This window comes from Hipposideros armiger, unplaced genomic scaffold, assembly GCF_001890085.2.
Source record: "Hipposideros armiger isolate ML-2016 unplaced genomic scaffold, ASM189008v1 scaffold_660, whole genome shotgun sequence".
Taxonomy (NCBI): Eukaryota; Metazoa; Chordata; class Mammalia; order Chiroptera; family Hipposideridae; genus Hipposideros; species Hipposideros armiger.
This window is the reverse complement of record NW_017732010.1, coordinates 668725-695505: the sequence shown is the minus strand read 5'-3', so window position 1 is coordinate 695505 and position 26781 is coordinate 668725. Positions and strand designations below refer to the sequence as shown.

Sequence of the window (26781 nt, the reverse complement as noted above, 5' to 3'; positions counted from 1 at the left end):
TTATTGGGGAATTGGGGAAGGGGTAATAGCTAAGTTGTCCTTCAATCTTAGTTGTGGAGGGCACAGCTAGCTCAGCTCCAAGTCCAGTCGCCATCCGGCAGCCCAGCAGCAGCTTGCAGCTGCTCAGCTCAAGGTGCCGTGTTCAATCTTAGTTGCGGTTGAACGTAGCCCACCATCCCATGTGGGAGTTCAACCGGCAACCTTGTTGTTAGGAGCACGTGCTCTCACCAGCTGAGCCATCCTGCCACCTGTTGGCAGCTCAGTGACAGCTCAGCTTGGGCGCAGCTCACTGGCCCATGTGGGAATTGAGCCAGCGAACCTGTTGCTCAGAGCTCGCGCTCTTAACCAACTGAGCCACTTGGCTGGCCCCAATTTTATTATAACATTATTGTATGTGAAAAAATAAAATCATCCATTTTGGATTAGAAAATGTTTTAGAAAGCATTTTATGAATCAAATCCAGCTTCAGAATATCAGGAGGTTATAGTGTATCTTATTTTGGCAACTATACTTTTACAAAAATGAAACAGATGGAATATGTAGAGTTTTTTTTAGAAAAATGAATTTAGCCTAAGATCTTACTACATTGGAATTTGTCCACAAATCCAAAGGGACTGAGAATTTCTGAAATTAATCTTTGCAGCAAATGAATTAATAAAAATTCCCTATTGAGTTTCCATCGCTGAATATGCTGTTGAAGGAGCCATTGTAAGTACACTTAGTTTGAATAAGACCCATCATCAAATTCAAATAGGAAATCCTAACTCTCTTATGTTTTCGTTATGTGAAATCTTCATCTCATATGGTTTATCATATTTTTGGTACATAACATTATTCTTCCTTCCTTTGCTTTCTCTTATAAAAGAGTAGTGTATAAAATATCCTAATATACAACTGTACCTTATATCATTTAAGTGCTTGCTTTGGAAGCAGGCAACAGAATCCAACTCTGGCTACAACAAATAAGGGGACTTTTGGAAGGGATTATGATAGAGCTCATAGATCAGCAAGCAGGCTGCACAACGCAGCTTCTGGAAAGAGAAGGACCAGGGAAATTCTGGAAAGCCTAGTGGGTTGAACCTTATAGACTTTCTAAGGTGGTTCAGATCCAGCAATGGTTAGCCTCTGTGTTTCTTTCTTTCTTTCTTTCTTTCTTTCTTTCTTTCTTTCTTTCTTTCTTTCTTTCTTTCTTTCTTTCTTTCTTTCTTTCTTTCTTTCTAATTTTAATTTTCCATTAGCCTCTGTATATCTTTATTCCCATTTTTAGGTCCTAACAAAATCTGTCTGGTCCACATTAGTTAGGTGCTTTATGCCGGTGGCTCAATAAATTTTGTCTCAGGAATTAGGAGTAGGAGGCTGGAGGTACTATTTTGAATTGAGCAGCAGCAACTTGTCCTCTACATAAATCATTTTCTGTACCAAAGTGGACTTACTCAAGTACATTTGGTTTAGGAGTCCATCATATATACTACAAACTTTTATTTTTGTACCCAAGAGTTTTATTTCCATTTGAGTTTGAAGCCATGGTTTGGCATTGGCCTGTGTGGGAACACTTTTTTGCACCCTTTTTCATTGATGTTATTATATAAGAATATAAGTTCTCAATGATGATTGCAATCATGCATTCCTTGAATTAATTTTGGTAATGTGACCCCAAGACTCACTGTAACAAGGTGGAAAGATGGCTTTGGAGTTATTCACTGGGACACTTGAAGGCTGACACAGCCTCTTGATATCTGTGAGATGTGGGGCAGCTGGCATCACATGTCTGAATTCTCGTTTCTTCATCAGTAAAATGAACTTGATATTCCGTATTTCGCAAAGGTGTGTTGAGACTTTTTTTGTGATAACATCCATATAAGGCATGGCACCAGGAACATATATTTATCCGAGCCCTTTTTCACGTTTTGATTTGAAATGGTTACAAACAGGATTTCAATTTACTTTGGAATGAAATCATACAATGAGCTGAACTGATGATACGATGGGACAATAGTTAAATAATGTGAGGAACAGTTGGAATTAAGGCCAAGGCTTAGCTGACCTTTTAGTACCTGATGCTCCTGAATTGATCTATTAAAAGTCATGATAGTAATGACTACTCACAAATACTGTAACCTCTCACAAGGCTGTCCATTGTTAAAATGTTGAGAAAGCAGAGGTATGGATAATCTTCAGTTATCTATAGTTTGCCTTGTAATCTATTCTCCATATTTACATTTGAATACATATGCAATTGTTGTCCTGGAAATGAACAGTTTTTCAGACAAACTAATAGGACTTCATGTTAAGGTGTGACTGTCCAGGATCTAATCCTCATCTTTCCTTCTTTTTCCCAATTCATTCTTCCCACACTCTACACTGGGACTAGAGTTGCTTTTAAGAGTATAAACAGGAACTTGTCTTGTGATGGCTGAAGAGCGCAAGCTTTGCGGAGAGACGCTCCCAAGGTTGTGTGTCCTGCTTCCTCCATCTGCTGTGGGTTGGCCATGGCTGATTTACAAAGCTCTCTAACCTGCACTTACCAATATGTAAAATGAAGAAAATAATAGTATCTCTCTAATGAGGGTCTTTTGAAGAGTCAATGGAATGATGCACTTAAAACTTAACAGAATGCCGCAATGCATTTTAGTTCTTATTGTGGTTATAATTATTATCATATATGAGGAAATCCATTAAAATGTTTGTGTCTAAATATATAAAGAATCATGTTTGGATACCATTTAACCTCATTTTTAGATTTCTTGAAAGGATCAGAGCTCTTTTCTAACTTGCTGGATTGTTCCTTCCAAGCACTGGGTGATTATTACAGTGGCTCTATTTGTATTTAAAATGTTTTTATTATGTTCCAAAAGCAATTTAAAGTCTAGTTTATTTTAAAAGTTAAACTAGATAAGGCATAACAACAATTTGGTAGTAATATTGTGGCTCAATCAATGTTCAGTAGGATTTTTTCTTTCTTTTTTTTTTTTTTTTAAAGATTTTATTGGGGAATTGGGGGAGGGGAACAGCGTTGAGGAATCAGGGAAGGGGAACAGAACAGTTGCTGTCCTTTTGTTCTTCAGCCTAGTTGTGGAGGATGTCGCTTCACTGGCCCATGTTGGTATTATCATTGCGCTCTTCCCGGGTGAGGCAGATCGGTTGCCAATCTCTGGACGTGCGATCACGGAGGCTCTTGGCAGCTCACGCCAGCTGCTGGCTGCTCACGCTGGCTGCCGGCCACTCACGGTAGCTTATGGCAGCCCACTGCAGCAGGGGCTGTAGCCTACGCTGTCTCTGGCGACTCAGAGCAGCCCAGCTCCAGGTCGAGCTGTTGTTCACCATCTTAGCTGTAGAGGGCAGTGTCACTGGCCCTCATGTGGGATCCGAACCAGGGCCCTGCTGCTCAGAGCTGGCGTTCCAAGCCAGCTCTTAACCAACGTGCCACTCGGCCGGCCCTCAGTAGGATTTTTTTTTTTACCTGATGTGTTGTTCTTGCTAAAAATTATTTTGAGTAATAATGTTTTTTATGTATATACATAGCGCTATAAGCAATCCTTATGAGGCATTTCTTATTGATGCACTCTAATGTTTGTGAAGTGGTCTTCAATTGTGAAGTAATAATATTTGTTAATAATAATATTAAATGACAAGTAAACACTGTGCTGAGCAAAATATTTGCATCATTTCATTTTATTTACTTTACAAAGTAGTCAGTGTGCTCTCAATTTTACAGATGAGCAAATGGACTTAGAGAGGTGAGTAACTTAACAAGGTCACACATCTAGGGAGTGACAGATGGTCCTTGATTGACTCCCAAGCCCATTTTCAGTGGAAGAGAAAGCATCTTTGGCAAAGACGTTGTGATACAGGTTTGTGTAGGCATTTTCATGCTAATAAAAGTTTTCTGTATTAAAGCTAGACATAATCACCGGTAGATCCACGAACATATTGTCAGGATTTGTAGTCAAAGAGTACAGGCTGGAGGTTTAGGCAGAAAGAAGCTTTAACTCCTCATTTGCCTTAATTCATTATGTCACTGTGTTTTCTTATGTATTTAATGGATAATACTTTTTGATATTTTAGAGAAAGATTTTTCTTTGATATTTTGTATATTTGAAACTGAAAAGCACCCCATGCTTTCCATAAAACAGAACAAAATGAAGAAGCTAGCCATGCACTAATGGATTTGGTTAAAAGGCATTTTATTCTAAGAACTTTGAATTCTGATTTAGTCAAAATTAAAATTAACAGTAGTATCAAATCTATATAACTTGATAGGCTTAAAATTAGTGAGACAAAGAAAAAATACATTTTCCTGAAGAGAGAACATCTGTCTTACTCTTAGTCACTGCTCTCCTTTCTTCTTGTAATTGGCAGAGGAAAAAATGGAGTAGTGATACCATGCCTTATTAATAAAAAATTCAAGTTTTTTAGCTATAGGAAGAATAACGACTTTGGAATGTTTTTACACCACTTTCTATCAATCTGCCCATACATATGTAGTTCCTAAATTTATCAACAGTTTTGTATTGTTATTCAGACGTCTGAATGGCATTTTAAAGTACAGTGGTTATGTATTCTAGGATCTAACATATTGGCATTTCTGGCTTTTTTCTCTTCCAGTGTCTGTATTTATGCTGAAAGTCCAGGTGAATGACATCATCAGTCGCCAGTACCTGAGTCAAGCAGTTGTAGAAGTGTTTGTAAACTACACGAAGACAAATTCCACAGTAACTAAAAACAATGGAGCAGTGTTGATAAGAGTACCCTATAAATTGGGACTCAGCTTAACGATTATTGCTTACAAAGATGGCTATGTGTTGACACCTCTGCCTTGGAAAACTGGAAAAATGCCAAGTAAGCACTTAACTGGTATTTTGTCTTCACTACATGTAAATATATATATATATATATATATATATATATATATATATATATTTAACCTCAGCTTTGGGACTCTCTTACTGTGGTAAGCTGAAAATGAAACTATCTATGTGAAGCCAGTATGAGGTTTCCTTCTACAGAGGCTTGAAGGAACCCAAAAGCTCCGCTCTGGTACAGTTTGTCTGCAGGTGGCAGTGAGGGGCGTGGCATGCCCAATGGATGGAGCGAGATGCAGCATGGGCCAGTAAAGTGGGGCCACGTGATGAAAGGATGTTCTCGAAAGATGAGACAAACAGTTTAGATTTATGTGCTGAATAATAAGGCAGTTATTGTAGATTCTTGAGCAAAATGAGTGTAAGCTGTTTGGAAACTGAATTTATTTAGCGGCGTATGTAATGAATAGGCCAACACAGGGTGAAAATGGATTCATGGAGCCTGGCTACGAAGCTGGGGTTGTGCCCCTAGTGGACAGTAATAATGGAATTTCAACAGAGTTACTGATTGCAAAATTAGCATTGGTACAATAAATATTTATACATGTTTTCGTGTACCAGGAGTAATGACCACTTATGAAAAATAATGAAAAGAGATCCCTCTAACAACAACAACAGAGAATAAGCAGGGAAGCCTGAAAAAAAAAAAGTCAAATAACTGTGTGGGGAAAATAGAACTACCAAATGTTATTGAGAGACCTAAAGAAAATCCAAATAAACTAAAACCCTGGATAACTGGAAAACCATTATATTTCTTCTTAGCCTGAATATTGTAAGGATTTCAGTTCTTCCCAAATTAATTTATAGGTTTACTTCATTTTTTAAAACCTTGGCAAAATAAATTATGAAAGTAAATAGGTCCAAATTAAAAAAAATATTGAAGAATAAATGTATAAAAATACCTGAGAATCTTGTTTTAAAAGATTTACTAGAGGCAATTTGCCATTCCAGATAACTAAAATATTATTTAGCTACTAAAATATTAATGTACTGTGATACAAATCAGATACTAGTATATATTAAAAATCTAATGTATGATAAGGTACCATTATAAATCATTGGAAAAGGGCTGGTTAACTATTTAGAGTAAGTTAATTTGGATCCATATCCCAAAGTATATTGCTCAGAGTTCAAATGTGGAAAATCAAATCATATTAATTATAAGAAAATAATAAATGATCTGATTTTTACTAGGATGATCTGTTTAAACTTAAAATCAATGAAAGATGTCTTTTAAGGTAGATTTGACCGTATATTTAAAAAAACAGCTGTACAACAAAAACAAATTAAAATCAAAAGTGAAAATAGGAAAAATATGAAACAATAAGGGGTGATATCCTTAATATGCAAAGAACTCATACAACTCAGTAAGAAAACACCAAGGCCCTGCCTAAATATGGTAAATGGACAAAATCAGGATCTAGACATTTTCAAAACAGGAAATACTAATGATTAGTAATTGTGACAAAATGTTTTGTCTCCTAATAGCCTAAGATTTGAACACTGTAGAAATACACATTCCTTAGATTTTTCATATTAGAAAAGTTTTTAAAAAGTGAACGTACTGAATATTGACATGGGAGGTATGATCAGAATTGTCAGACACTGTTGGAGGGAGTACAAATCAGCAAAATTACCTGGATAACAATTTTGAAATATGTACGTCAGTGTCTTCAAAATCGTTATGTTCTTTGACCCAGTATTTCACAGTAAGAAATCTATCCTAAAAACAGACATAAAAGTAAAGTTGACAGATATTCGTGCACAAGGATGTTGATTCAAATATTATTTTTGTAATAATAGTGAAAATGGAAACAATCTAAATATACAGTGTTAGTGTAGTGGTTAAGTAAATCTTTGTATTTCAAGGAATGAAATGTGTGACCTTAGAAATGTTAAGAAAATTTCTATCGACAGACAGAAATGCTTATGATACTGTCTTAAGTGAAAAATCAGGGTAAAAATATGCTGTATACAATATCATACTCCCTATTTTTTAAAAAATCACAGGAAAATCCAGGAAGAGCTATATTAAATTATTAATAATGGTTGTCCCAGTGGTGATATTGTGATGACCATCATTTTGTTCTTATCCTTTTCTATATTTCTCAATGTTTTCACAGTGAATAGACATATCTTTTATAATCAGAAACTTTTTTTTTAAAGTGAAGGGAAATCTGAATGCAAGTCTTAGAGAGGTTCAGAAAGATTCAGCTGGTGTAATAGCCAGAAAAAGCTGCCCCTTTTAAGCTCCCTGTGATGACAAAGTATACAAATACGGGATAGTGCCCGAATTAGAATTATCTCCAGGACCAAGGTACTACCTGTCACCTCCTCTTCAATCTAATGAATCCCTTAATTGGTCTAAATGTTAATGTATTCTGAACTGAAATTACACTTTTATTTGGCAGTTACTTCTCTTTTTCTATTGTAGAAGAAAAGTGTATTTTGTTTCATGTCCGCCCATACATCATTGCATAGTTTTTGTATTTTATCCTGTCTTTTCCATTAGAGCTCTTGGAAACATCTCAAATTATTAAAAATATTCCTATGCAATGTGCTTTATACTCTCTTAAGTGATTTGGGAATATTATGTTATTAAGTTTAAATACTTCTGTAGCACACAGGAGTGATATCAAATAACTCGTGCTTTGGGTGGCTCCTCAAAATTTATTTTTCTTTTTCAGGATTGGTATACTTATTTGATTTGTTCTTGCTTGTGAAATGATGGTCAGTTGTACCAGCTTCTTGCTCCTAATCTTGAAATAAGTGTTGTCTTTCTGGTGATCTGCACTCCCTCATCCCACCAGTTATTTCAGGTGCCCGCTCTTGTAGGCTGATTCAGTCCCATCCTGAGTCACTACTAATGGTTGCCTATGAATCATTTTGTGTGTTAAACTGTTTCCTCATTTGCCAACTCAGAGTCTGTTTGGCAAACTGTACTATGTGAAGGAGAGCATTGCACCCTTACATGGGAAGTTAACAAGAGTGGATGTAGAGAACCTTGAATCATGGAGCCAAGAAAAAAAGGTTTTAAAAATTACAAGAAGGAAGGAAGTAACAATTATATGGAGAAAATAGCAGAAGGTTGTTCAAGTATTTCATTTGACCATATATATCTAGGGTTAGTTAGAGAACATTATTAGTCACCTTGGTGCAAACTACCGTATGAAATAGAAAAGATTAGTAAAATACAATCGAGATGCTCAATCTTTTCTTCTCACTTTATTGTGATTCTTCTTTTTTTTTCCTCCGTCATATTTTACATTCATCCTTACTTGCTTTTAAGTTGCTTTTTCCATTACAGTTAGTTTTTTCCCCCACTTTTTAAGGACCTGTTGGAACAGAACTATATTTGTCTGTTTTCCCCCCATGTTTAATAATATATTTTAATTGTGCTATATTTCACAGTATATTCATCAGTTACACTTTCACTGTTTCCGCAAAGCCAAGCAAATATATGGCTATTTGAAGACACTGTTTTAATTACTGGAAAATTAGCTGGTAAGTACAACACTTTTTACTCAGAAAGTAAACACTTAAAAGGTTTATTATGTAACTATACTTCTTCACTAATGAATCAGTGTTGATCATAACGTGGGAAAAAGTTGAAATTGATCAGAGTTGATTAGTACTGTAAGTTGACCTGTACTGATTCTTATTTTGCTATCAAACTATAGTATGTTTTTTGTGTGTAGTGGGAATCATTCTCCCCCTTACTATTTTAGCCCCCCAGATGAGAACATTAGACTTCTGGAAATATTGGAAAGAGCTTCTGAACTTTTCCCAAATCGCATCTCCCACTGGGCTTTACTGGTTGGTGAAAGTGGACAAAGGGCTCAGCCCGTTGGGGCTCTCTAAGTGCGCAGGTCACCTTCATTCCTTCCTCTGGCATTAATCTTGCTGTCTGTGTGGGAAAGGCCCAAGACTGGGTGGGTAAGCATTTGCCCAGCAGACATACTGGCCCTTGCATATCCCAAGGAGAAAGCTATAAGGAGCCTTATTGGGGGTCTGACTCAAGCTGTGTCCTCCAGTTCAGCTTTACCAACTGCGTAGATGATCGTTTCATCCTTACCTCACCTCCTCAGCTCCCGTAACTAGTCCTTAAGAGAAGCCCCAGCATTTTGTGACTTACTGCATATTATGTAAAACTTCTATAAATGACAATAATTTGCTTTTTTGTTTCTTTCTTTTGGATTGGGGAATTAATGTTTAGGACTAAAGCATAATAGGAACAACTGGTAAAGACAGAACATTCTCAAAGTGGAATTTATAAGAGAGTCATGGTAAAAAGAATTGTTTTCGAAAGTCCTCTTCATTTTCAGAAGCTATCTTATTTATTCCTAAAGTATTAAAAAAGGAAACCTAACACTATTATTTATTTGGAAGAAAAATTTGAACTAGGCCTTGATTAATCTTGGACTAATTTACTGAACGAGGCAGTAGAATCTCTTACTCTTGAAATGCTAAGGTATTTGGAGAATTTTGATCCACTGACTTGGCTAGTGCGTGGCAGAATGGATGGATGTGAAGTTGTATGTAGAAGGATGAAAAGTAAACAGGAACTGTATACATGCAGAGAAGCTACATTTTATACAGCTGGGGTGTTTGCGAAATCACATTCTCCACAGTCCCTCTTCAATGTTTTGTTTTGACACATTCCTACTCCTTACTGGCGTCTTCAAACCCTATTACAATTGTAATTTCTGCTTCAATACATGAAGTGGATTGGTGTGAGCATGTCCATGTGCCCCTCCTTTGCCACGATACCAAGCAATGGGGAGCTCTCACTTGTCTGGATAGGATGCCCATGCCTTGGGATGTATCCATGACAACGCTGTGAGCCCTTTTGAATTCTCAAATCAGTTCCTTTTACTGCCCTATTTCCTTGAGAGTTGACCCATTGGTAAAGCCATGCAGGAAAGGATGGATGTTTCCGACATCTCCTCACTTCCTAACTCCCGTAATATGTTTATATTTTTCCCTTCCAAGATTTTATCAGGAATGTGTTCAGGTTGTATAGTGCAAGTTTGTGAATATACTTGTGGTAAAAGGAGCAGAAGTTGGAAACCAGGAATGTACAAAACCTTTGAGAAACTCAGCCAGATACTTCGCTTACTGTATACATGTTTTCAGCTGTATGAAATTTGGAGTTTTGACATAATTAAGCCACATACTCTAAATATGTAAGTTGTAGATAGTATCTGTAAGTTATCAGAAGGTATTGGATTGTGTCCTCAAACAGTGTAACCAAGTAAGAATAATATATTATAATTGTGCTGTTTTTCTTTATATCCCTTAACTATATATTTTCCAGGTATTTTTCTAGTTTCATATATAAAAAGTAAACTGTACACTGATTTTGAGTGTTATCTTACATTATTTTATTAATCATTTATTGTCATGTAACTCTTTAAAAACTGATACTATTTTTATCCTAATAATCTTAATTGATTGCCTCTGTCTTTATCAGTCATCTTTAAAAAAGTCCAAAGCAAAAGCTGATGTCTGATAATTTTTAATGATTTAAGAGTTGACTCTTAAATTGTTAAATAAGATATGTTGATTACAGAAATATCAGTATTGCCACTGAGTTCTTACTCCATAAGTTATATTAGAGGGTAGTCAATTCAAAATTACTAATGTGAAATAATATTTATAAATTTAGTGCCTGGCATTTGGAAGACTAATGCATGTTTAGTTATCTGATAGAGAACCTACCCACTTAAGTATATGACTGAATATCAGCAAAAGCACTTTCTGTTTCAAGTTGTTGAAAACCAAATTATAAATCAACTTAAACCCAAAGGAGGCATTGACTGATTGATTGATTGATTGATTGATTGCTCAAATAATTGGTAAGTGTAGGAGTTGGACCAACTTTAGACATGGCTTGCTCAGGGCTTCCACTGAAATAATTGAGAGCTATTGTAGTTTCTCTCTCTCCATTTCTCAATTCTCCACTCCTTAAATATTGTCTAAGTTTTTAAACCAGCTCATATTTTTGGTCACAAGATGGCTTTTGCAACTCTTAGACATATACCTGATTATATAAAACCCAATGAGGAAAAAGCAAGTGTTTTTTTCGCTAGCAAGCCAAGCAAAACTCACATTGCATCTCATTAACTGTGGTTGTCACAAGGCCCGTCATTGAACAAATCATTGTAACCAAGAGAATAATGAGATGCTTTTGATTGGTTTTAGACCATTCTGGCATGCACCATTAACTCTACAACCTTACAGAAATGAAATCCCAAGTGAACCATGTGGGCTAAAAATAGTCAGTATGTGGTTCCCCAGCGTGGAACTCAAAACAGGGTGAAGAATTCTGGGCAGCAGAATTAAGCAGCCTCTAGGCTAAAGGTACCTTGTGTGACCTGTAAAAAGGGAAATTTCTTATTTATTAATTTCCTAGTTTAAAATCATTATATGAGGAAATGTTAGTAATGTTTAGAAATAATTATAACTGCTTCCTTTAAAGTACAATGTCCTAACTAATGATACTGTGCTTAATATGGATTTCTTTTATCTATTTGTAATGAGGTTTCCTTTTTCCAGATGCCAAATCTCAACCAAGTGTTCAGTTTTCAAAAGCCTTAATTAAACTACCTGACAACCATCACATTAGCAATGTTACAGGCTATCTTACAGTTCTACAGCAGTTTTTGAAAGTGGACAATTTTCTGTATACGTCTGGAATTACTCTTAATAAATCAGGTATTGTCTAATTTTTATATAATATAGTCATGTATAAGAAACAGTACATAAATCTCTCATCAAATACTGTTAAAAGTTATACAGATATTTGACATTCAGTTAAACTTTGGAGGATACATGTCACTATTGAAACATAAATCTAGTTATTAGAATGTTTATAAGCCATTAATTCCCTTTTATCCAATGAAACAAAGATTATGCCAGAGTCTTCTACATACATTATTTCAAATTAATGGAAATTTCATTCACGGGATACTTTTATCCAAAGGAGGTAAAAATTGTATTGAAAGTAGTAATGATTATTGTGTAACTTTGCAAATTATAAAACACATTTAAAAATGGAAATTTGATTGTAAGACGTTTACACATATCTTTTTATAATTTGACCTATTCATGCTTATGAAATTGATCATAAGTGTCAATAATTGTTAAATATAAAAAAGTTAATTGATTGGAATAAGCAATTGTAAATTTTCCTTTTTGTATATATTTGGTATTCTCCATGAATAAAATATTTCTGCTCCAGAGTCAACAGCACTAATACATTTATATACAGTTGTCATGTTCTAAAGGTTAAGAGAATGATGGAATTTTGCATTTTACTTAACAATATACCTATGAATAATCCCCATAAGAACTCAATATTCTCTCCGTACAGCTATACTTGTTCCACCATTTCTACCACTAGGTGCAACATAACTGAAACTCCACTGTTTAATATCACCTCACACAATCTGTAACTTGGATGGTTTCAGTTGTGTCAAATTTTTGGTTCATTTCATTTGAGAAACACCCAGAAATTAGAGCAATAAGGGTATATGGGTGTTTTGGTTAGATATGTTTGTTGTTTTTCTAACCTGATGTATAGCTGATGCTATCAGTGTCCTAGCCAAGATGACCCTAACTCTTCTGTTACAAGCCTGTGTTTCCTCCTGCACACATCTGTGCCTGTCTGAGGGCCTTGCCTGGTCCAGGAAGCAAGCCTGGACCTCACATGGGGCAAGCTCTCAACCAGTGACAGATAAAGAGTACATAAATACTCCAATTTCCTCACCTTGGCTAGGACAACTCTGAGCCAGACTCTGTCCAGTGAGACTGAGCTGGAGTTGCCACAGTGATAACCTGCTCATTAACACATCCTGTGCGGGCTTCCTTTCTTCTTCCTTCTATATTACTCCTCCAATCCCTCAGTGGTGCTTATCTCAGGGTCTGCTTGAAGAAGCCAATCTAAGACACCTGCCAAAATTTTCCAGATGTAAATTACAAGATGCTCAAAACAAAAACATTGACAAGAATGGTGCCAATACACACTGTCACAAATGAAGCTCATGTTGCACTAGAGGCTTTTTATGGGCAAGACTCATTACACATAGTGAGACAGGATCGTAATATGCTCTGCCCTCTAACTTTCTTCTACCACCTGCTTTTGAGAGTAGTCACTAAATGTTTCAATTATCCTGAGAATGCTGACATTTTAAAAGTTGTAGAGCAATGCTGTCAAAAGGGGAAAGTTCTGCTCTGTCCAATATGGTAGCCACTAGTCACATGCGGCTGTTGAGCTGTTGAAACATGACTAGTGACTGAGGAACTACACTGCTAATGTCACTTAAATTTAAATTGTGGCATGCTGCGGGGTGGCTACTATATTGGATTGCACAGTTCTAGGGTTCTGTGCATATGAAAGTATTTTTTTTTTAATAAAAGTTTACTCCTTCTCATTATCTTTTAGTCTTTTTCCCTAGTACCATTCTTCCTTGTTTCTTCTTCTTTGAGTTGGCCTTATCCCAAGTAGTGGGTTGTTGATCTCAGCAGTTTCAGCTGCATTTGTTCTCTGAAGCCACTACCTGCAGATAGCTGGGGGGTAGGGTTAAGAGCAATCACTTCAGAAAGTCAGTCTGCTTTACTAAATAGTTAGATATAAAGATTTTAATTACTCACACATTGCATAATGCTCTATTTGGGCTTACATTGGACTACTTACCCATATACTAGTCTTCAAAATATGTATGGCATTACTTTGCTCATCTCGTGATCTCGTTTCAGGCAGTTTACAGGAGAGCATTCTTATATATTTAAAATTTTCAGTGAGCCAGTGGTTGCCCTGTCTGATAACACCAGATGACTTAGTATAATAGCAATAATGAGAATTCCTGTCCATGGCCTCCAAGGTCCCACCTTTCTGCCCTCCAGCCTGTGGTCTGCTTTCTTCCTCTCACCCTCCTCCTCCCCCGCCCTCCAAGGTCACTTCTGATGTGGGGGCTTTGCATTTGTGCCTTCTGCCTGGAAAACTCTTCTCTGAAGTCTTTGTATGAATGGCACCTTCTCATCTGACCATAACTCAAACATCCCCTCCTCAAAGAAGTGGCTTTCTTGACAACCCAATTACATCGCCTTTCCATATTTTCCTTAAAGCGCTGGTGAGGTACCTTCTGTCATGTATGAGGGGGAAACTGGCAATGAATAAAGAAAGGAAAAAAGGATTTTTGATAGTAATGAGGACTATGGAAAAAAAAACATTGCAGGCATGTAAGAGATCATGTGCTCACTGTATCTTTGGGGACTAGACAAGTGCATGGTGCGAGTCGGGGATGTAAATATTTGTTAAATGAATGAGCTGAACTCTAATTTCAAGCCAAAGATTCAAAAGTTCAGCCACAAAGAGTAAATAATATGTAATAAGTATACTTAATTCAACTATTTCTAACATGTTAAATAAGTTACTTGGAAAACCTACAATTATCAAATTATTTGTAGAAAATTTATAACTTTAACATTATCTATAATTATTTTACATTATTATTTTAACATTATCTACATTATTTTATTCATTGTAAATGTTTTGGTGTATATTATAACTTTGGCATTGCTAATATTTTAAAAAACAAAACAAAGACATTTTCTGCTTTTTTTCCCCCAAGCAATAGAAAAATATAGGTAGCTCCTGATATTTAAAAAGGTAGACTATAATTGTATAATCAAATTTTTAAAACCTTAGTCAAAACAGAATAATGAATTTTTCTATTCATCTCCTTTCTCCTAGTTTTCAAGCTTTGAAGTCTAAATAACATTGTAATACTAATTTTGAAGTTTGTATTAATTCTTTTAAATATAGTGTTATTAAAACAAATATATAGCAAATCTCATTAATTTTATCAGCTAACAATGTTGCATATTGATTTTCTTTGTCAAACTTACATATCAAATATTGCATTTTGAATCAGAGTGCTTTTTACATAAGGTAATTTCAAGGAGTACAGCTGAGTCTATTGGTTATAGTCCTTGAAACAGATGGTCTTGGGAAAAGGAGAGACGACAGGTGTTTTAGATCTATATCTGCATTGATGATGTGGTATGTTAGAACCTTTATTTCAGTATGATACTAGTAAGGTGCTTTTGGTTATTGGTAGATTTTCAAAAACATTGAATTAGAATCCAGTGACTTTAAATCAGATAACTCAGAGAGAATTAGATTTCTAGGCTCATAAACATTTGTCACTGTTACATAAGTAATAGCCTATATTTGTTTTTGATGTATTGTGAAATTATATTTTAAAAGTCTTTAATGAGGACTCAGTATCTATTTGATATTAAAATGGATAGCCCGTGGGTGAAATAGAGAAACTAGTTATTTTAAGCCAATATTAATGTCATTAATAAGTAACTACAACCCGTGTTTTACATAAGATTTTAATAAACTGTCTTGTCTTTTAGGTTTTGAAAGCATTGAATTGACTCCTCTTGCTGCAATATGTGTGAAAATATATTCTGGCGGAAAAGAATTAAAGGTGGATGGCTCTATTCAAGTTTCTCTCCCCCTTCTCCATACAAATGATGTAAGTGCAGGGGATCACATACCTGCCTGGACATTTGATATGAACACAGGTATGTGAGCTAGGTAAAAATACTCTGAATACTTTCCTTTTGAACGTTGGATCTAAAAAATACGTTTCTGTTTTTAATGTTAGATCTTAGAAATATGTTTCTGTATTATTTTGTCCAGCTTTATTGAGGGATAATTGACAAGTAAAATTCCTATATTTTTAATATAGAATAAAGTTAAATATGCCATATTAAAACATCTATTAAAATATTTATATTTGAATGTTGTATTTTTAGTAGAACACTAAATTAATGATGTTAGAATTTTAAGCACTTTGTCAACCACCCAAATTGGACCCACTTTGATTAATGTAATACAACTGTGGAGGGAAATGACACAAATATATTACATCAATTCCCCAATAAAATCTTTTAAAAAACTTGAGCTGAGCTGCTGCCCGGATGGCTCAGTGGATAGAGTGTGCGCTCTTAACAACAGCGAAGTTGCCAGTTCGACTCCCACATGGAAAAAAAAACAAGAAAGAAAGAAATAGCATTATTTACTCATATTCCTATGCTTTTTCTATATTCATTAACATTTTGAGCATATATAATTTTTTTTAATTGTTTCTGCTCTTATAGGTTTTTGTTTTGATAGGTAATATAAACATCTAAAAGTTCAGTTAAAACAATTGAGAAATGTATGCTAATTTCATGAAAATCAATAACACTGTATTATTAAGGAATAGAGTGATTATTTTCCAAAACAATCTTGGGTACCAATTTTGTGCCCCGAGTTTAGCCCCCTAAATGGCTGCTGGAATTACTTTTTTCCTGCTCTCCTTCCCTTGTTTTTGTTTTTGTGTTCCAGAGTAAATAAGGTGAGAGTCTTTAAGTTATCCACCCCCCAAGAAAAAAGGAATGGTCAGTCCACAACTGAAAAGGCTGGAGTAGAGCTGTCTTGACTGAGTCATGCTGCAAAGCCTAGACAGTTTTACAGGACTTGACTTCTTCCCTGTCTCATGTTTCCTGTGTTAACACCTTTCGGGGATAGGATTTCCTTTTAGAATAGCAAGAAGGTTGTAGGTGATCTAATTTTATGCCTTCCCAGCTTGAAATCCAATGAACACAGATTATTTTCCTAGTAGTTATTGCACAAGCCCTTGGATTTACTGCAGTTGTAGAAGGGAGTTTGCATCTCCATCTTAGGACCAAGGGGCCTTTGTGGCAAGTGGCATGCACAGATTTATTTAGGCGTAGGTCATATGTTGAAGGTGGAGATGGAGCCTAAAATGAATGGTGTGGACTGAGAATAGGGAGCAGTCGATCCTCAGAGGAGATTTGAAATGAGATTCCACTGTAACTGGAAAGGTAGACAGCATGAAAAAAAAAAAAGGGACCTTTGAAATGCCCCCTTTGAAGCCCCTCCTAGTATGTAATGACCCTTTCTGATCCCCTCCTTCTAATTTGTGACCACTCTTTCAGACTGCCTCCTTTTTAAAGCTTGACCAACCTCAAGAGAGCCCTAAATCTTTTTTTATATTGTTTTATTTATTTATTTATTTATTTATTTATTTATTTTATTTTATTTTTTTTTAGCTGAGCCATCCTGCTACCTGTTGGCAGCTCAGCAGCTGCTCAGCTCGGGATGGACTCGAACCGCTGTTGCGCAGAGCTCAAACTCTTGAACGAGCTCTTAACCAACTGAGCCACTCGGCCGGCCCCAATATATTGTGAAATAAACATTTTTTAAATTAGTTTCAGCTGTACAACACAGTGCAATAGTTATACTTTTTACCCCTCAAAGTGACAATCCCCCTCCCCCAATCCGCCGCCCCACTCCCCCCTATATCATACATATCTATTACAATTCCCTTGACTCCACTCCCCACACTATACTCCACAACCTGTGACTATATATATATATATATATATTCAATTGTAGTTGACATACAAATATTATACAACATCAGCTTCAGGTGAACAGTGCAATGATCAAGCCTCTACCCCATCCATGAAGTGGTCTTCCTAACAAGACACGTAACCATCTGACACCCTACAAAATATTTACAACATTATTAATTATATTCCCCGAACTGTCTTTCATATTCCTGTGACAATATTGTAGTTACCTATTTATGCTGTCTAATCCCTTCCCCTTCTCCCTCATCCCCACCCCCTCCCAACTAACAGCCATCAGTTTTTCCACTATATCTCTGAGACTATTTGTTTACTTCGTTCCTTCATTCAGTTTTTTTTAGATTCCATATATAAGTGAGATAAGAGAGCCATAATCTTAACTCTTCTATAATCCAATCCTTGCTTTTTCCCCACCTCCCTGTAATCTTCCTCTCAGTCCCTCCTTAATTTCCAATGCATAAAAGAAGCTGCAAAATTGTTATTCTCCGCAGCATTGGAGATCTTGCTCCCTACCATATGTCATCAGTTTGGCTGAAATAAACTCATACAAATTGTCTACAAATTTGGATGTGTCTTGCATCGACATTTCCTTGGCATAGTGTTGCAGGATTCCAAAGAACCCCACCCAGGACCAACCTGCAGACCAAGACAGGTGTTAAAAACAAGCAAGGACCCACTATGCACCATTGGCTCCCCACTTCGCATCTGTTGAACTTGAGGGAGTTTCTCTCGGAATTCTAGGTCTCCTTGCTTTAAATAGCAGACCATGACTTTATTTGAGCTGCTCTTAGAAAATCCTCAGGGTGGATTAAGGATTGAGATAATCCAGGGAAAGGAAAAAAAAATGGGTTTGTAATTTCAGCTTTTTAATTGGATTGTTTACTAAGAGCCTGAACAAAATCTTTGCTGGTTAAATGAGAGACTGAACTCTCTTTAGCTCTGAAAGAAAAAGTATACTCGCTTTCCCAACCCAAATAGCCAGTGGGGCGACAAGTTGTTTCAGATCCCCGAATCCAGAGTGGTGGAGATGGGCGCCCAGAGTGGTCCAGTTGTGGTAACACAGTGGATTCTGGAGAAGCTGACGGGAACCCCAGGGAGATGAGCAGGGCACCCTGGAATGGCTTCACCCCAAGAAAGAGAAGGGCCCACGCCTTGGAGAGCATTGTGGTTCTAGTGGCACCTGGTACGCTTTCACTGTCCCTTGATCAAGTATTCTTAGGTGACTAAGAATTTGGGGATTTGCCTGAAGAAAATTTCCTCTAAGTGTGAAGCAGTCCTATAGGGATCTTCACCACATTTGGCTCATCTGGTGATGTCTGCACATGCACATAAAGGCTGGCTTTCCCTAGAAGTTTGTTCAGCCTCTACATATCTCAAAATTAACATGCGAAATCATGCCTCCCAGGCAGAGAATTCCCACTGTGAGAGTCAGTCTCCCATTAATACTAACATGAGGAGAGAGATGAAGATGCTTCTAAATTAATCTTATGTGCACAATTAGAAAAATCTGGCTATAAAATTAGGCAGAATGAATAAACATATTTAATTGGTCTTCAAAAGTTTCAAAAGGAGGATTTAGATAAATGTAACAACTATGATGTCAATTAGGTGTCAACTGAAATCTCTGAGATATAGCTGTCCTTATTGTAAAACAGGGAAGGTCATTTGCAACTTGACAGATATAAATTGTAAATGCCTCCAAAACAAAATTTGGGTCCAGCTGTTCTGTGTGAGTCTATATTTTTCTACCTCTGGATGGTATTAAAATTTAAAAGCAAGCAGTTGTAAGGATTGGGTACTGTAAAATTCTCAGAAATATAGAAACTAACTCAAAATGCTTTTCAAGCTCACGTGATCTAAGACTAATTCTTAGTAAATAAAACCTAGTTTAAGTTTGTTGGTTTAAGTAGAGCAGACATGTTTTGAGTTATTGATATTAAATATATATTTACCCAGGTTTATAAAAATAAGGCCATGTTAATAATTGACTTTGATGTTTGTGGAATATGTTTCTAAAGGTTATAAAATATCTTCATAAATCTGCCAAGTTAAAGAATGCCAATTGCTTGCTTTTTAGTTTTCATTAGAAATTGAGAAGGAAAAAAGAAAAGAAATGAGGCTGTAAGGTTTAGAATCTCAGTATCTATAGAAGAACTTTGTGGTGTTTCAGAAGGGCCCTTGGAAAATCCCAAAGGATTTGTCTTTTATGATAAGTACCTTGTAAAGGCACATTGTAAAATAAGTGGTGAAAAAACTTCTAGGGTATATTGTATGGGTAAACAATGGTTGTAAATTAAATAGTCGGGACTATGGGTAGCTCAAGGCAGCCACTTGGTTCTTTCCCAGCTCCCTGGCAAACCCCATTTTTTTTTGTTTTTGTTTTTTTCAGTTTTTGCATTCCTTTATACATCATAGTGTATTTAAGCTGGACTTACATACATGAAGGAACTTATGAGCTGACACTATTGAAAGAAGACATCTTACACTATTGCCAAGGTTTGATAAAGTCACTTCAAGAAAATGCCACAGTGCTGCTAACTGCTTTCTTTCACAGTAAGCTCCCAGAAGACAAAGACTTGAAAGATCATTGTCTGCCACATGGAGGTTTTGTTTATTGGAAAGGACATCAAATAAACACTCTCCAATCTTGTTGGAAGAGACCTTATCAGGCATCTAAACCACAAGTGGACATCTAACCTGTCTCTGACAGTCACCTCCACCTACAAGGGACATCAAAGACTCCTCTATGGTGAGGAGCAGTCAGTAAGACAACTCTCCCAACTTGTCAACAAAACCTGCATATCTATGGATTGATGGTTAACTCAGAAACCAATTGTTTGTCTTTACTTCTCTGCTAATATTATTAGCTATAACAGTTGTTCTTTGGGTTTTTCTATGTAGTCCAACTTTTATGATTATTGAACAGATATAAGGTAACTGTTGTCCCATTCTCAATAGCGCACTGTTTCAATAAGACATCAATACTGAGATTTCCTAGGGATGAGCCTTCTAGCACTATGAGACCATACTATCAGACCAAAGGTTTAATTATCAATGAATCCATCAGATTGATTTGTGACCAAAAAGGGGGAATTGTGGATGAAAAAGGGTGCTGTAATAAATCATAGATTTCTAATCGAGCAGGTCATGGTGGGTAGTGAGGTTTGAAGCTTCTATCTTTATTGACAGGTTTTTAAGCCAGCCCCTGTCCATTGTCCCTGTGCATCTAGGTTAGCACACCTTTGCAATGCCAGGTAATACCCCTGGAAGGTGTAACCACCCTTAAGAGAGCACATAATCTTGTAATCCTTGCTTTCTCCCACCTCCATGCAATCTTCCTTATATTCCCTCCTTAATTTCAAATGCACAAAAGAAACTGCAAAACTTTTATTCCCCAGAGCATTTGAGATCTTGCTTCCTGGCAACTGTCATCAGTGTGGGCTCAAATAAACTCATAAAAATTCTCATAAAAATAGAAGGGATAGTTGTGATATCCCTTACAACTATCATTGTTCCTTATGTACTAGTTTCCACTCTTTCTTAAAAACATGAATATGGGCCAGCCGAGTGGCGTGATGGTTAAGAACTGGCTTGGGATGCCAGAGGGCCCCGGTTCGGATCCCATATATGAGGGCCAGTGACACTGCCCTCCACAGCTAAGATGCTGAACAACAGCTCAACCTGGAGCTGGGCTGCTGAGAGTCGCCAGCGACGGCGTAGGCTGCAGCCCCTGTGGCAGTGGGTTGCCATGGGCTACCGTGTGTAGCCAGCAGCCGCAGTGAGCGGCCGTCCAGAAGCCGGCGACTGATCTGCCTCGCCCGGGAAGAGCGCAATGATGGTGCCAACTTGGGCCAGTGAAGCAACGTCCTCCACAACTAGACTGAAGAACAAAAGGACAGCAACTTGTCTGTTCCCCTTCCCCCAATTCCCTAGCACTGTTCCCATCCCACCAATTCCCCAATAAAAAAATTTTTTTTAAATCTTAAAAAAACAAACAAACAAACAAAAACATGGATATATTACTGCTTACCTTCTATAGTGAACATTTGTTTGTTTGTTGGCATCACTACTATTGACATAAGAAACGTCCAAACCTGTAGAGAGTTTTTCCAAGAGTTTGAGTCAAAACTGGTAACTTATCCTGGGGAGCAAGATCTAAAATGCTCCAGAGTAACAGTTTTGCAGTTTCTTTTATACATTTGAAATTAAGGAGGGAATATAAGGAAGATTACATGGAGGTGGGAGAAAGCAAGGCAGTGATCAGATTACAGAATAGGATTACAGGATAGTTAGAGTATGTGCTCCCTGAAGGGTCTGAGAAGAGGCAGTTTAAAAGTGTGTTGGGGCTGGCCGAGTGGTGCGTTGGTTAAGAACTGGCTTGGGACGCCAGAGGACCCTGGTTCAGATCCCACATATGAGGGCCAGTGACACTGCCCTCTACAGCTAAGATGCCAAACAACAGCTCAACCTGGAGCTGGGCTGCCATGAGTTGCCAGCAACGGTGTAAGCTGCAGCCCCTGCTGCAGTGGGTTGCCATGGGCTACTGTGAGTAGCCAGTAGCCAGCAGCCAGCATGAGCAGCCAGCAGCAGCTGTGAGCGGCCATCCAGAAGCCGGCGACTGATGTGCCTCAACCGGGAAGAGAGCAATGATGGTTCTAACTTGGGCCAGTGAAGCAACGTCCTCCACAACTAGACTGAAGAACAAAAAATGACAGCAACTTGTCTGTTCCCCTTCCCCTAATTCCCCAGCACTGTTCCAATCCCCTAATTCCCCAATAAAAATCTTTAAAAACAAAAGTGTGTTAACCTAGATGCACAGAAACAATAGACAGGGCTTGCTTAAGGCAAAGGTAAACCTTTTACGAAAGACATTATAGGCCTGGAGCGTAAATACCCACCATGACCTGCCCAGGTAGGAATTGATCAGATCACTCTGTGAGGCTACTTTCCATAGAACCAACCCCCTTTTCATCTGTAATTCCCATTTGGTCACAAATCAATCTGTAGGATGCATTGATGACCAAACTTTTGGTTGGATAGTGTGGCCTCAAAGCGCTAGAAAAACTCATTCCTAGGAAGTCTCAGTATCATTGTCTTGTTGACCACTGGGGCTGGGGCAATGTCATAACCATGGAATAGGAGTTAAGGATAAATTTTCCCAAAAGGGAACAGGCAGGTAAATGGAAGGCAGTCAGATCATATGGCCTTCTTTGCAAAAATAAAACACTCAATCATTTTTATCCTGTGAACTATCAGGATCCGAGTTTTGCCTTTTGTCTCATTTTTCGGAACTTGGCATATAGTATAACATTTACATAAGCCATTAAAAAAAGTATTAAAAGCTATCTTATACCTGTTCAATAATCACAACAGTTGATTTACAAAAACCCAAAGAAATGTTAGAACTAATATCATTAGCAGATGGGTAAAGACAAATACAGTAAAACCTTGGATTGCAAGTAACGCAAGATGAGCAAACATTTCTATTAGGTTGGTACAAAAGTAATAGCGGTTTTTGCCGTTACTCTCAATTACTTTTGCACCAACCTAATAATACATTTTAATGTGGTAAATGAGTGATGTCTTGCAATACGAGTTGTTTGTTTCCGGAACAAATTATGCTTGCAAACCAAGGTATTGCTGTAATTGGTTTCTGAGTTTAAACATCAATCTGTAGATATACAGGCCTTGTTGACGTGTTGGGAGAGCTGTATACCTCTGACTGCTCCTCACCCTAGAGGAATCTTTGCTGTCCCTTGTAGGTGGAGGTGACTGTCAGAGACAGGTTAGATGTCCATTTGTGGTTAGATGCCTGATAAGGTCCCTTCCAACAAGATTGGAGAGTGTTTATTTGATATCCCTTCCAATAAACAAAACCTCCAGGTGGCAGACAGTGATCTTTAAAGTCTGTCTCCTGGGAGCTTGCTGTGAAAGGAAGCAATTAGCACTGTGGCATTTTCTTGAAGTGACTTTATCAAATCTTGGCAATAGTGTAAGATGTCTTCTTTCAATAGTGTCAGCTCATAAAAGTTCCTTCATGTATATAAGTCCACCTTAAATGCAGTATGATGCATGAAGGAATGCAAAAACTAAAAAAAAAAGGGGGTTTGCCAGGGAGTTGGGAAAGAACCAAGTGGCTGTCTTGAGCTACCCATAGCCCCAACTGTTTAATTTATGACCGTTATTTCCCCATACAATATACCCTAGACGTTTTTTCATCACTTATTTTAAAACTGAGTCTCATGCAATTTCAAATCTTTTGAAATGTTCCAAGGACCCTTCTGAAACAACAAAGTTATTTCTACATATATTGAGATTCTAACACTTATAACTTCAATTTCTAATGAAAACTAAGAAGTAAAAGTAATTCGCATTCTTTGTCTTCATACATCTGCCTAGCATTTTGTAACATCTAGAAACATTTCATAGACATCAAAGTCAATTGGTAACATAGACTTATTGTTGTAAAACCCAGTCAAAATAAAGAGGTCTTTTATTTAAACCAAGAAACTTAAACTAGCTTTTATTTACTAGGTTTTAATCTTAGATCATATGCACTTGTAAAGCACTTAAGTTAGTTTCTGTATTTCTGAGAATTTTTAAATTGTCAGTCCTTACAAGCACTTACCTTTAAATTTTAACAATACCATCTGGAGGTAGAAAATTATCTCACATTTACAACAAACATATATAGACACACACACAGCTAGACACCTTTTAGCCACGAGAAAAATTCACTAGTTTATAAAAGAACAGTAGGATCCAAATTTTACTCTGGAAGTATTTACAATTTATATGTCAAGTTCCAGCTGACATTCCCCCTTTTAAAATAGGGACAGCCATTTTTAATACCTCAAATAACTTGGTTGATACCTAAACGATATCATAGGTTGTTACATTTATATAAATCTTCTTTTTGAATCTATGAGAGACCAATTAAATATATTTTCCATTCATTCTGCCTAATTTTATAGCCAGATTTTTCTAATTGTGCACACAAAAGATTAATTTAGAAGTATCAAACGGTCCTCATCTTGGCCATCTTGGTTATAAATGTGAGGCTGACTGTCGTGGAACTTGTCGGCCTAGATGAGTCCCCATGTTAATTTTGAGAGCTGTAGAGTCTGAACAAACTTCTGAGTAAATCCAGCCTTTACATGTATGTCTCCAGACCAACCAAATGCAGTGAATATCTAGGACTGCTTCATGCTTAGAGGAAATTTTTCTCAGGCAACCCTACAAAGATTCTTAGTCACTTAAGAATACCCAAGCAAGGGCCAGAAAGAGTTTACCGGCTGCCGCCAGAACCACGATGTTTCCAAGGCATGAGCCCCTCTCTTTCTTGGGGTGAAGCCCCTCCAGGGCATCCTGCCCTCCTCCCCGGGGCTTCTGGCAACTTCTCCGGGATCTACTGTGTTATCACACTGGATGCCTCTCGGCACCCATCTCTGCCACTCCAAATTTGGGGATCTGAACAACTATTGTGGCCTCATTGGCTGTTTCGGTTGAGGAAGCAAGTATCCTTTCTCTTTCAGAGCTTAAGAGAGTTTAGTCTCTCCTTTAACCAGCAAAGGTTTTGTTCAGACTCCCAGTAAGCAATCCAATTAAAAGCAGCCACCCATTTTACTTCTGGTTATCAACCCTTATCTACTTTGAGGATTTTCTAAAAAAATAGCTCAGATAAAACAAGAAGGCCCAAATTCCAAGAAAAGACTCACCAAGGTTCACCTAATGGGAAATGGGGAGCTGATGAGGCACAGTGGGCCCCTGCTGGTACCTAGCACTGGGTCCAGGCCTGCAGTATGATGCCAAGTAAATGTTGACATAAGAAGTGTCCAAACCTGTAGAGAATTTTTATAAGAGTTTGAGTCAAAACTGGAAGCAAGATCTCAAATGCTCCAGAGAATAAGTTTTGCAGTTTCTTTTATGACTTTGAAATTGAGGGAAAGTAAGGAAGATTACAAGAGGGTGGGAGAAAGCAAGGTATGATTAGATTACAAGATTATGTGCTTTCTTGAGGGTGGTTATACCTTCCAGAGGTATTACCTCTGGCATTTCAAAGGTGTGTTCACCTAGATGCATAAGAACCATGGGCAAGGCTGGCTTAAAATTACCTTTCACTGAAGAAGTTATAGGCCTGGGTTGTGACTACCCATCATGACCTACCCAGTTAGGAATTTATGATTTATTACAGCATCCCTTTTTTGTCCACAGGAGAAACTTTTTCTTTTAATTCTCAGCGTCCCATTCTATGCTCAATATGTCACTTCTGGTCATCAAATGTGGTGGTGTCTTTAACCCTGTATCAAGCAGTTGTCTAACACCAGGTGGATGTGCTACAGTTCAATTCAGACACTATCGATCTGGAGTTAGCGTCAGATCCCACAGGCTAAGAGCTTAGTCCCGCGAGACCACCGTTCTTCCTCAGACACCAATCACACGTCTGGTTTATCGCCTGTGCTTCTGACCAACTGGTTATAAAACTGGAGGTTTTCGTGACCCTATCCTCGAGTTCAATGCTTTATTAGAACAGCTCACAGGAAAATAGCTTACTTACTAGATTACCAGTTTATTGTAAAAGAATATAATTAAGGAACAGGGAATGGAAAACATGTATAGAACAAGGTATGGGGGAAGAGGCTCCTCTCTGAGTACAGCACCCTTCCAGCACTTCCATGTGTTCACCAACTCTGCTCTCTGAACCCTGCAGGTCAGGGAGTTTTATGGAGACTTCACTATGTAGGGATGACTGATTAAATCGTGGACCACGGGTGGTTGAACTCAATCCCCACCCCCTCTCTGGAGGTGTGTTGGGTAGGGCTGAAAGCTCCAACCCCTCTAATCATTTGGACAAGCCCCCCAGCCTTAGAGACTTTCCAAAACCCACCTCATTAATATAAATTCAAGTGTGGTTGAAAGTGTCTTACTGTGAATAACAGACAGCACTCTTTTCACCTTTATGGATTTTATCACGTGGGAAATTCCAAGGGTTTTTAAGAGCTGGGTGCCAGGACTAGGGACAAAGACCAAATATATATTTCTTATTATAAATCACAATATCACAGTAGCATACTATTCTAAATCATTGGGTTAAGAACTCTAAGACCTGGATTCTAAATCATTTACCAGCAGTGTAATTTTTGAACAAATCACTTAACTTATTTGGGACTCAATTTCCTAATATGTTGAATGAGAGAGCTGTTTTAACACACTTTAAAGAGAAATACCTGCTTTGAGTCCTGATTTCTGATTGTTTCTTCTGGCAGAGGTCTATCTCTAATGTATCTTCCAATGACAAGAATTGATTTATCATATATGCAACACTTACACACTACATACGCTATACCTGTTTAATCAGAATCCCAGAACAGGTGACAAATAACCATCTATTGATAAAGTTGAATTTCACTATTCACATCCTTAAGACATATCTCAATATGCAAAATTTAAACGTTATTTGGAGAGT

The 26781-nt window shown here is 37.4% G+C and overlaps 1 protein-coding gene across 1 annotated transcript in view; it reads left to right on the top strand.

The window, feature by feature from the left end:
* FAM171B (family with sequence similarity 171 member B) overlaps positions 1-26781 on the top strand; it is a 62650-nt gene that overhangs the window by 23470 nt on the left and 12399 nt on the right. Inside the window, exons 2-5 of the mRNA XM_019626138.1 lie at positions 4606-4839; positions 8271-8363; positions 11418-11576; positions 15288-15458. Of these exons, the coding sequence (XP_019481683.1) occupies positions 4606-4839; positions 8271-8363; positions 11418-11576; positions 15288-15458 (657 nt within the window). The remainder of the gene's footprint in view (positions 1-4605; positions 4840-8270; positions 8364-11417; positions 11577-15287; positions 15459-26781) is intronic.